At 35.3% G+C, this 12,838-nt stretch overlaps 1 protein-coding gene across 5 annotated transcripts in view; it reads right to left on the bottom strand.

Annotated features, from left to right (window-relative positions):
* LOC122752745 (regulating synaptic membrane exocytosis protein 1-like) overlaps nt 1-12,838 on the bottom strand; it is a 386,130-nt gene that overhangs the window by 76,254 nt on the left and 297,038 nt on the right. For all 5 annotated transcript variants that reach the window (XM_043999635.1, XM_043999634.1, XM_043999637.1 and 2 more), the window contains one exon: nt 11,191-11,202. In XM_043999635.1, the coding sequence (XP_043855570.1) occupies nt 11,191-11,202 (12 nt within the window). The remainder of the gene's footprint in view (nt 1-11,190; nt 11,203-12,838) is intronic.

Raw genomic sequence — 12,838 nt, 5'->3', positions numbered from 1 at the left:
ACTCATATATTGCACCCTCAGCTAAATCAAACACCTTGGATGGAATTTCACCTATGTAGCCAAACCAATGAACCAACACTCCAAACAAATACAATAATGCAGGTATTTACTTTCCCAAAATACGCATCCCAAGTACTTGGGTTGACACATGCAGGGGTATGGAATGTTAGCTGAATGAATGAAAAAACATTTATTAACCACAAATGACACTATCATTGTTATAAGGAATTCACATTCTAATTGGTATAAATGACATATAATAGAAAATTCAACAATAGGATAGGTAGAAAAGTCTGTAAGCCCAAAGGGTGGCACAGTGTGGCAGATGACGAGGCCTAGAGATAGTTTTGTTAGTTAAATCCTTAAGATGACAGTGCCAGGATACTGAAGGGCCTGGAGGCATGACTGATGGTCAGAAAGCCCTAGAAGATATCTTATGCTCTTTTTGTTTTGTTTTGGTGAGGCAACTGGGGTTAAGTGACTTGCCCAGGGTCACACAGCTAGTAAGTGTTAAGTGTCTGAGGCTGGATTTGAACTCAGGTCCTCCTGACTCCAGGGCCAGTGCTCTATCCACTCTGCCACCTAGCTGCCCCTGAAGATATCTTTAAACATTATTCACAGAGCCTAGCACAGTCTCTGGTATAAAACAGGTGTTTATTTTATTTCTTTTTTTCTTTTGCTTAATTGATTGATTTATAATAAATGTCTTATATTATATCAACTCTTACTTTTCTAAAAGCATTTTGAGGTAAAATAAATGGAATTTCCCAATATACATAAATTATTTACTGATCTAATCAGCTTCCATGGATTTTGTAATCATTTATGTTGATTATGCTCAAATCTACTTTTCCTACCCTGTCTCTTTGCTGACTTCCAATGTGCATTTTCAACTGCTTTTCATACATCTTGAATTGTAAATACAGTAAACATCTTAAACTCAATGTGTCTGAAACAAAGCTCATTATCCTTCATCTAAAACATTCACATGCCCTTTCTATCTTTCCTGTTATTATAGAAGGCATCACCATTCTCCTATTTTCTCAGGCTCACAACCTAGAAGCCATCCTGGATACCTCACTATCTCTCAAATACTTCCTGTTCCTTTCTCTGATACTTCCAACACTCTACAGCAGAACCTCATTGCCTCAGATCTTGATTATTGTAATAGCCTTGTGGTGCGTCTGCCTGCCTCAAATCTCTCCCCATTCCAACTCCTCCATTCAGCCACTAATGTGATGTCACTCTGCTACTCGATAAAGCCCAGTGGCTTTCCTATTGCTCACTGGAGAAGATACATACAAAATGCTCCACTTGGCATTCAGAGCCCTTCATAAATTTTTCTCCTCCTATCTTTTCAGTATTCTTACACCTTAGTGTCCAACATAGGGACACTGGGCTCCTGGCTATTATATAAAGGAGACAATCCATCTCTTGACTCTATGCATCCTCTCTGTCTCCCATTCCTGGAATGCTCTCTCTTTCTCTCTCCTCTATTCTGACTACTGGCTCCATTTAAATCCTAACTAAATTCCTACATTCTACAGGAAACCTTCCCCAACCCCTCTTAACTCTAGTGACTTCCCTACATTAATTTTTCCTTTATTTATCCTTGCTTTGTATATATTTGTTTGCATATTGTCTACCCCCATTAGACTGTAAGCTCCTTGAGGTCAGGGACTATCTTTTGCATCTTTTTGTATCTTCAGCACTTCACATTGTGTCCAGCACATAGTAGTCAATAAATGTTTATTTATTAATTTTTCAATCTGCTTTGTTCCTGGTCAAAGCACTGCCTGCCACAGTTAATAAGTAAATATGATGGGATTTAAACACATATGCTGACTCCTGATCTATCTTTCTATCTACTATACTATACTATACTATGTAGTATATATACTATTCCATACTATAAATAGAGGTATAAGAAAGGGATGAATGAGGGATACTGGGATCAAATTTAACACCTAAATTAAATCAATGAGATCATAGGAATTTAGCATTGTTTGAAGGTAATTAATAGGACACAAAGAACATTTTTGATAGACTTTAAAGATGTTACCCCACTTCTTGGTATATAAAAGAAGTTAAACACCCTTATCTAGAGGCATATCTTCACCCTTTACCTTAAAACTTCTATAGTACAGCAAGGGGTAGAGATAGAATTTATCTTTCCTCTCTTCTATCCTGCCTCCAACTTATAACAGAAATACATGGCTTTGGAAGAGTGCTTTATGAAACCAGATAGGGGAATTCAGTGATATTTCTGTAGCACTCCAACTTCCTATATAGAGGAAAGGGGGAGATTTGAATTCTCTGGGCCATAATCTAGCCCTTTAATAAAAGAGGAAGCTGTCTTGTCTTGTTTTGGTTTGGTTTGGCTTTTAGTAGAACCAAACTAGAGAGTTGGTCATGAGTATATTGAAGTCCAAGAGTTCCTGAATTTGAGAATTTGAGCACTAGACCTTCAAAAACAAAAATCAAAGAAGAAAGAAGAGGAAGAGTAGGAGGAGGAGGAGGAGAAGAAGAAGCAGAAGAAGAAGAAGCAGAAGAAGAAGCAGAAGAAGAAGAAGCAGAAGAAGAAGCAGAAGAAGAAGAAGAAGAAGAAGAAGAAGAAGAAGAAGAAGAAGAAGAAGAGATGATGGTGATGATGATGGTGATGGTGTTGGTGACAGTGACTGTGACAGTGATGGTAATGGTGATTCACATGGCTCCTGCACAGAATTCTACTTAGAGAACAAAGACAATACTAGTTTACTCAGAAGGAGTTTGCTTATTCTCCAATAATGATGCACCTAGAGTGCATGTGTTTTAAGGCATGTTTACCTTCCAGAGGAGTTTAAAGCACAGAGGGAAGGTCTGTAGAAAAGGGGACTCATCAGAACAACCAAAGGTTGCCTGGACAGTGACCCTAAATTAATCTCCTTTCTAAGAAAATTGATAGGTTCTTTGAGTGCTTTATGTTTCCATATTTATTCATTGGTTACAGTGAGTCCTTAGCATCTGATATATTTCCTGTGGGGTGAAATAAAGGATGTGGCATGCTAGATGCCATATTGTATATCAAGTTCTTGTGTGTGACTTAAGTGTGCTGTCACCTACATTTGGGATGAACTAAATATAATTTATACCTAAATTTCATTTGAGAGGCTTTTTTTAGTTCAAAGCAAAAGAATTTTATTAAAAGTTGCAACAAAACATTTCCTTCATAAACTTAGGGCATTCTCTCCCACAAATACATATAGTATCAAGGTGAATAGTAGAGAAAACACATCAAGAGGTGCACACACAGGGAATATGTGTGTAATCATTTTTTTTTTTTTGGTTTTGCTACCCTAAAGCCTCTACAGCTGCAACTTGAAAAAGAATTAAAAAATAAAAAAGCTCTTCTAACACCTATGCATAGTCAAGAGGGAAAATAAATCATTTGGGGATATTTTCCTGGATTAATTCACATTGTGGATAGGGAGGTAGGTCCCTTGGATTACACAGTCCTGTGGGCAGTCTAGTTATGGAACCCAATTATGTTTCTATTTTACAATAACCCACCAGACAGAAGAGGCCAGCAACATGTTAGAGCAAAGGTCTGTCACTATTGCATTCATGCAGAGAACTATGAGCTAACGGAAATCTATCCCAGCTGTGTGACTACCACAGCTTCCTGTTCTGAGCTTGGGCGTTTACACTTCTACCATATTTTTACATTTGACAACTCCCTCCCATGTCCTTGTGTTCTTTTTTGGGGTGTTAGGAGGAAGGGACAACAACCATGGAGTGCATGTGCTTGCCTTCACCCTAGTCAAATGCCTATGTTTCTATGTGAGGAGAAATATCAACTGTGCATTCATTATACTTCTCCCCACTGAGGTCATATAAAAGTAAAAATCTCAGGTTTGAATCTTCTCAAGATCCTTCCTTTAGGTTCAAACCTGGTACTTGCCTATTCCCCTTTCCCTTTTCTGGTATTCCCTCATTTCAATCTGCCTTTTTATTTCTATTTTAGTATCAGGAGATGTAAATTCAATTCTTCTCTCCTTAGTTTATTAGCTGTGTGACCACAGGCTATAATAAAACCATTTCACATTAACAGAATGCTTCAAAATTTGCAAGGTACATTTCTCACCACCAACTGAAGTCAGAGTGCAAGTGTTATTATTGTAATTTTACACACAAGGAATCTAAAGTTTTTGGAAGTTAAATCAGCAATAGAAAACCAAGTCAGTTGATTCTTGGTATTGTACTGTATCTAGTATTTCTCAGGGAAATCGCTTAATCTCAATGAGTCTTTGGTTTTTTTGTTGTTGTTTTTTCATATATAAAATGGGAATAATAATCTTTGCATTACCTCTCTTATAGGAGATGTTGTGAGGAACCATCCAATCACTCAACCTATTAACAAGTACTTACTAAATACTTCCTTAATTGCCAGGTACTGTGCTAAACTTTTAAGGATACAAAGGAAGAAAAAAAAAACAGTACCTACCCTCAAGGAGCTTACATTTTAAAGGAGGAAAAAACATAATTAGATGTGTAGGAAATATATACAGAATAGAGAGAAGATAGTAAACTTAAAAAGGGAGATGAGGTAATGTATAATGAGAAAGTATTTCTATTCTATTTGTTTTGTACCTGAAGATGTGGTTCACTGTCATCTTCTAAGGTTCAGGACTTAGCCACCTGCTTGCCCATTAAATATAATGGTAGCATATTTCCACTGTGACAAGTCCAAAGTTTATTCTGACCTCACTCCTCTTCCCCGTTTCAGTTTTTCTCATATGACTCAGTGCCACAATTTATTATAATTTTTTTTTCAGTAGCATGTTAGTTAGAATCCATTAAAACAATAGAGCTCTACCTACAACGATAGACTACCCCTAGTTACAATATTTGTTGCTTTTCTGTCTAATGCCAGGAATCCTATCTTACACATTTGCTATCTGGGTGCTCTTGGGAAAGTCATTGAAATGTCTTGGGCCTCGGTTTCAATTATAAAATGAGGGGGTTGGACTAAAAGGCCTTTGATGTCCCTCTACACTCTAGATATATGAGCTTATGGATATTGAAAAGTAGTACAAAGACCCATCTGCACAGTCAGAAAGAATATGATATATAATGCTGACTATAGGATGCCATATAGATCACTTAACCTCGCAGGGCCCCCAAGGGAACACTACAATCTTACAAGTTGCAGACTACTTATAGATCTATATTGGTAGAGGGAGTTTGCTCATTGGGAGTTCTTTAAATCACAGCCCTTGTCCATGAAGACCAAGGTCATCAAGAATATAAAAATTGTAACTTCTGCTTGATAACTACATATAGACATATAGTTGATACAAATTCTCCACTTATTGACACATAGAATAGCCATTCCCCAAAAAGACTGATATAGATTTAATGATCTTTTAACTGATCCAATGTAGAAGCTATTTTCAAACCAATAGTACTAATCTAATTAGGATAAAGGATAATCCTTGAAGAAATATCTTCAACTAGGTGAAGAAATACCTAGTTATCTTGTTGATAACCAATCAGCTAGAAAAAAAGTGGTGGAAGTTCTTATCTTGAATGACATCCTCATTTCCTGGTCTATATACTTATCTATATACTCTTTTATATTGGGTTCATTCTATCCCCTTTGAGAAAATATTTTAAGGAATCTTCCTACACAGCATATCTATCAAAGTATCTGAAAATAGAGGTGGTGAGAAAGGGCCTAAAAAAAACATACTATCATCTTTTCAAAAATGAAGAATTTAAATTAGGATCATACTTTTTGCCGGAGCATGGCCTAAATATGGCTCACTCTGAACAGTTTCTACATAATGAGAAATAAATATTTAATGCAATTATGCAAATCATTTAAAAGCTATCTGTCCACTGCTTCTATGCCTCTAGCAGCTCCTGTAAGAAGATAATATGGAAGTTATTACTGGAGAGGGTAAGAGAGACAGAATTGAGAAAGATATTGATATTTATAGTGTTGTTCAATTGTACATTTTTTCCCAAACAATTAATACCACCTTTGATGAGGCAAATTACAAATTTTTTCCTCTTCCCCCCAACCCTTTTATAACTCTTCCTCCTAAGAATGTTTTGCTACATAAACATGTCACATATTATGATTTATAAGGATGAAATAGCCAGAGAAAGTTTTGATGGGCCAGTTCAAAGAATCATGATTTTGTAAATATAACTCCTCATTAATAAACAGGCTGACATAATGAAATTCAAATATTTGTCCTGAACATAACAGAAACAATATCACATGTCTTGTAAGAGATAGGCATGCTCAATTTCATTAGACCTGAAGTGTAATGAAAAAAAAATAGTTGGCTACTATTTTCCTTAAGGTAAAGTAGTCTTAGAATATGGAAAACTCTACTCTTTGTTGTGGAAATAAAGCCAAAATGGAAATGCAATAAAGCAGATTTTCAGTGGCTCTATTTATAAGCTGTATTCTCCCCTAAACAATACTAATCAGCATTTATAGTCAATTCTAAAGGGAAATGAATTTGGAATGTTCAACTCAGCTGGCCCACTAACTGCAAAAGTTAGCAAGTGAGCTCCCTAAATTCTACTGTCTGTCACCCAGATGAGAGAGGATATGGATAGCTAAGTGGATATGTGCTTATTTGGTAGTCTATGTGCCAACTCCTTTCTCTCCATCCCCACCCAGGGAGGCATGGAAAGTTTGCAACTGTTAAACTAGGAAGTTTTATCTTGTCCTCACTAAAGAGATGTATAGAATTTCAGTGTCAAATTATCTCAGGGAGAAAGCAATTTCATTTATCACACAGGTAGAGCATTTTTTTAAAATGCCATCCACTTCCTTGACGCACTATCTTTAAATGCTATTTTTAGACTTGTTTTTAGGTAAACCTAAATTCCTTACATAATCCATCACCTTTCTTCAGGCATAAGAATTGTGAAAATACCCTAATAATACTAAATTTTAAAAGCATTAAAGCATTAGCTATCATTAGGATAATAGGAGTTAGAAGTGGAAGGAAGGAATGTTTAATGCCTCCTCATTTTACTAGCAAGGAAACAGGCCAAAAGAGATGGAATAACTTGCCTCAAGTCACAGAATTTGTAAATGACAATAGTAGGATTTGAACCCAAATTTTGTGATTAAGGACCAGTGCCTTTTCTGTATGTTCTCTATGTCCTTCTAATATATATACTGGCACATTTTTGTGGTTTGTGTGGGATACTTACAGTTTATTATGGGAAGGGGGGAAAGGCAGTAAGCATTTATATAGTGCCTACTATGTGCCAGGCCCTGTGCTAGGAACTACAAATATTATCTCATTTGATCCTCACAAAAACCCTGTGAGATAGGTTATTATTTACATTTTACAGATGAGAAAACTGAGGCAAACCGAGGTTTTTATTTGTTTGTTGTTTTGTGACTTTCCCAGAGATACATATATTGTAAGTGTCCAAGCCTAGATTCAAATTCTGGTTTTCTTCACTCCACACCCAGTGCTTTGTCCACTAATTCACCTAGTTACTGCTTCATTGTTTTATAGCACTCCAGAAGGGTGGGGGCAAATATTAATTTTTTTCTTCCCAGCTTGTCCTGCCTGACTACATCTTTCTTGCAGAAAACTACATTGTATAAATTTGCGGGGAGAGGGGGGGGCAGGAGGAAGGAAGAGAAATAAGGAAAGTATAGGTGTGTTGTCCAGTACTTTAATCTGATGCTTATTTGTCAGTGATGATTTGACTTGGGAAAGGACAACCTGGCTCTAGTTTACTTGAAGTGAAAAATTAGAATATTGGATTGAAGTGTCCCATTAAGTTATTAAGAATAATTAATAAGTGATTACTACACACTTTGAAATAAAGTGCTTGATAAATTGATCCTAATAAATATCAAATTATTTGAAATGTTGCATTTTCATTTCATTTTTCTTGAACTTTAGACCAATCTAAGCCTTTTTCATAATTTGGGGTCGCAATAACATACTTATATTCCTGAAACTGTCTAAAAGAAATTTTGTCTTATTTTGGTGGAAAGTTTTAGCTTAGATGAATGCCTGTTTAATCAGCCAAGAGTTTTGATCATATGTGTCATGCCACTGCAAGAGCAGTATGCCTTATAAAGGAGACCCTCCTGCAATGAAAGACAAAAATGTTTACTGAGTACATCTGTATGAACAAGAGGAAGTTATGTGGCACTGTGAATTGAATGGTGGACCTGAAATCAGGAAGAGCTGAGTACAAATCTAGCCTCAGTAATTTACTAGCTATGTGACCCTTGGGATAAGTCACTTAACTAGTGTCTGGCTCAGTTTCCTCCTTTGTAAAATGAGGATAATAGTACCAACCTCCCAGATTGCTGTGAGGATAAAAGGAACTAATGTTTATAATGTTATAAAGTTCTTTGTAAAACTTAAAGTACTATATACGGGCTATTATTATTATTATTAATCAGTGGCATCATCAATAAAAGATTAACATTGGGCTCAAGAAGATCTAGGTTTATATCATTTCTGTAATACATATTAGCTATGTGATCATGAACAAACCACTTCTTTCAGGGATTCTAGAAAATTCTCGGTTATAGACAAATTGCTGATCTGTATTTGTAAAGGGTTTCCCACATTGGAGATTTCCCACATTGATAAAACACAAATCTAGATGACATATGTACATGTATTTATGCTACATAAGTGTATGTATATACACACATGTATGTGTGCATGTATATATAGGGTGTCCCACCACTCTATATATAGTCTGTTATATTTCTATTTTACATTTATATAAATACAATTTACACAGTTAAGATTTTCAATTGCTTGTTATATTCCTTCACTTATCTTTATGAAAAGTGTCACTATAAAGAGACTACAGGGGCAGCTAGGTGGCGCAATGGATAGAGCACTGCCCCTTGAGTCAGGAGTACCTGAGTTCAAATCCGGCCTCAGACACTTAACACTTACTAGCTGTGTGACCCTGGGCAAGTCACTTAACCCCAATTGCCTCACTAAAAATAAATAAATAAGTAAATAAAATAAAGAGACTACATATACATGTATGTTACATATACCATAGATGTGTGTTTAGTGTATATATGGTGTATATACACAGATGTATTTATATGTATGTATTGTAAGGAGCTAAAATTCTAGCTATACTATTTAAAATCTGATGAGTGGTCGCCAATAAATTATAAGCTTTAGCAACAGTATTTAAGTGTTTAAGTATTTATTAAAGAGCATTAGGATCAGAGAGAAAGGTGAAAAATCTAACTATTTCTAAGAGACCCCAGCATCTGACTTGCCATGGGGAGGTCAGGAACCAAGAGAGAAAAAGTCCTCTGCCAGTGTCCACTTCCTACTTTTTTGTCTTCCTCCCAGAAATGGGAGGCTCCTCAAATTGATTGGCTGGTAGCCTTGATAGACAGTACCCATGAGCAAATGTCACTTCCTGATGCCAACGACCTTGACCACATGCCTTACCCTCAGAAGCCTTCTCCTCATGGCGGAACTTTCCTACAGTAGCTCTCCAGCAGGTGGCATCATTCCAATTGTTACAGTATATATGCATGTATGGATGCATATATTCTTTGTATATGATTAAGGAACACCCCTCTCCCCCAAATTATGTGGATGTGGGTCCTTGAATGCGTGTTGTGTTTGATTTTCTGAAAGACCTACCATAAGCCAGATTAGCCCTTTTCACCTTTTCAACAGCTGTAATATTAAAGACTCCAAATCATAGAACTAGATGTCAGAAAAGGAACTTTGGGTGCATCATTATTATCTTTTGTGCTTTAGTTTTCTTATCTATAAAATGGATTAGTGATTTCTAAGGATCTTTTTACTTTTGGAGTCCTTCGTACCTCTAAAATCTCAACCTTAATTTATTTTTCTTCCAAAAAATTATAATGATCAAATATTTTTTAAATCAAATTAAAAAACACAGGGATTTATACTAGATTCAGTATCATTTCTGCTCTACTCATATCCAAAGTAGCTTACTCAGATTTTATTTTTCCACAGAACCTATTAAGCTGAGTTATAATGAGCCAAATTTTCACTGATGACTTTTTCACACATCAGATCATTCATGAGCCCCTAGAAATTCCAACTGAGCTCTACTGAATGGAAAAGATGGAAGAGAAACGGTAAGAGATAATGGAAAAGATGGCAATAAAGTTGTTCCCAATAATTTCAAATTAACTACTTGCTTCACAAAATTGTTGTGGAAAAAAAGGAAAAGTACATTGTAAACCTTAAAATACTACATAAAATTGAATTTTTATGAGTAAATCCTTTACTAAGGACTTCCTCCAATGTCCCATCATAGCCTAGAGATATGCACTTTTCTTCTCTTGTAAAAATTAACTTACTGAAAGGTAAGGTTCCTTTATAATTAGATTATCATGTCATCTGCTTCTATCAAGGTACAAATAAAACTGTTTCAATTTTTTTTGAATTTCAATTGACACCAAACAACCTTCTCTGCAGAGTGAAGGCTGATGGTTTCCATTCAGTTTGCTCTCCCTGTCTAGACACATTCTTTATAGTCACTATGGTTGCCCAGAAGAGATCTCTTTTTAAGAGTCCACTAAAAAGAGCAAGGCAACAGGGATGGCTGAGGTACAAGAGTGATCTTGGTTGAACTTGGCTGATATAAATCTGGTTCTAGAGATCAACTTAGTTGTTCCCATTCTGTGGATAAAATCAGTGTTGATCTTGGGATTGTCTCTTATCTTAGTAACCCCATGGAGACAGTCTCACTGCATTCCTCCTAGCAAAAAAGACCAAGGCACCTGCCTATGCTTCTTGCTTGAGCAGTGGGAAGAAGGAACTGAGTACTGGGAAAGATAGAGTACATTAGAATTTATTGTTCCTGAAGGCAGATGGAAGAGTTCTTCTGAGACAGAGTGCTAAGAGGCCAAAGTGAGCTCATAATCACTTAAATTATACTATAATTCACTGCCCTTCTGGCCTTAAAATTACAAAGACTGCCTATATACGGTAGCAGATCCTTTAATGCCCCTGGATGTTAATCTTAATTGTTTGAGGAGCACAAGAAGGAGGAAGGAGCTCTTTTTAGCACTGAATTACTTTACGAAATACAGTGGCTAATGTCAATATGCTGAACATTTATTGAATAAAGTTTAACAACATTATAATAATAAATGATAGAAAAGAAAGCATGGATTCTAACCACTTTGTCCTCCTTTGGGCAAGCATCCAAGGAAGCAGGGTAAAGAGAAAAGAAAGAAGAAGAGAAAAAGAAAAGGAAGCACATATTAATACATAGAGTTTTTAAGGCAATAATATCGTGTCTCTATGAAGTTAAAACATAAAATTTTTAAAAGCAAAAGCATAATTCCTAAATAGAAAGAGTTCATTATTCATGCATAGAAAAAAACATACATTTTAACCAGGAAAAATCTAAATGAGAAAGATTAGCAAAACAATAAAGACAAGAAAAGAGAAATGTTTCCCATCTCAATATTTCAATTACACCACAAAATTTTGTAAGGACTAGCATCCATCAGGATGTGGTGTTATAAAAATATTTTTTCCATTAATTATTTCCCCATAACCCATGAAGTTTCAAAAATGATCATTTGATAATTTAAGTCAACTCTACAAAGAAATAAGGCAGGACAGTTTTAAACCTAAGAATAAATAGGTAAATTTGTTTTCCTAGTCTTAATTTTACCCCTCCTAACCCTCCTCACTCAGGAAAAAAAATCAAAACACAGTTTTCAAAGTTAGAGAAGCCTTGAAGGGCTGACTTTCTTGAGCCTTGGGACCTCTCTGAAGAGCAAATGTCTCTTTTGCTATATTTCCTTCATGTCTCTACCTTTTTAATTTTTTTTTTATTTTTAAGTTGCATCTAAGACCTTTCATATTTAATGGTTAATTCCATTGCTGTGGGCTTTTTTCTGTCCCACATTATCATTGTAATATTTTTGTGGTCTCATCTATAAGAATTTTCACCCAAATTAACTTATTTGGAGCCTCTCAAGATGCTCTGATTTCTATTGGGAAGGGTTACTTGGTACCTTGTCCTTATCTCTTAGTCAAAGTATACCATCTGCCATACTACTGAGGCACAATAGCTGAAGGTTCATTTTTGTCTTACATAGGTTCTTTTCTTTTTAAATAAATATCATGTAACACTTTTATGTTATCTTTAATGCAATGCCTATAACTAACAAAATGATATGGGACATTCTCTAAAAAGAAGGTAGCCTAAAAGAAGATGACCAAAAAAATCTCCTAGAAGTGCTATCATCTTGATAGGTTAGATAGTAGTATCTTATATTTAAAATGTATTTCACTGTCAGAGTAGTCTTTTTTTCCCTTGTGACTAATTCTCTGAGTACCACCTACAGGGAATAAAATGTAGTACACTATTAAAACATCATCAAAATCTAAAGGCTGTTTTTTGGGAGAATTTTTGCCCAAGATTTTTCCATTAGTGATATTACTAATGGAAGTATTTCAGAAAATAATGTTCACAAATTAATGGGTATTAAAGTGAAATGTCAATTAGAACTGATAAGGAATTTGGGTCCCATCATAGAGAGGAGAAAAAAGTACAAAAATGTAGTCAAATAACAATAGTAATAAGGTGATAGATTTCATTCAGTATCATCATACATTATAATATTTATAGGTGTCTAAATAACTCAAGTTCAGACAAACAGGACATTATCAATTTCCCTTTAATAGAATGATAAAAATTAAACAACTAATCACAAAGGCACATTCAACTTTCATTCATATTATTTTATATGAAATAAATCACATTTTATAAATCACATTTTAAAATTAAAGGAATCAGTTGATTAATGGTT

Source organism: Dromiciops gliroides, chromosome 4 (genome assembly GCF_019393635.1).
Source record: "Dromiciops gliroides isolate mDroGli1 chromosome 4, mDroGli1.pri, whole genome shotgun sequence".
NCBI lineage: Eukaryota > Metazoa > Chordata > Mammalia > Microbiotheria > Microbiotheriidae > Dromiciops > Dromiciops gliroides.
Note: the sequence above shows the minus strand (reverse complement) of the source record. Positions and strands in the feature narration are given on the sequence as shown.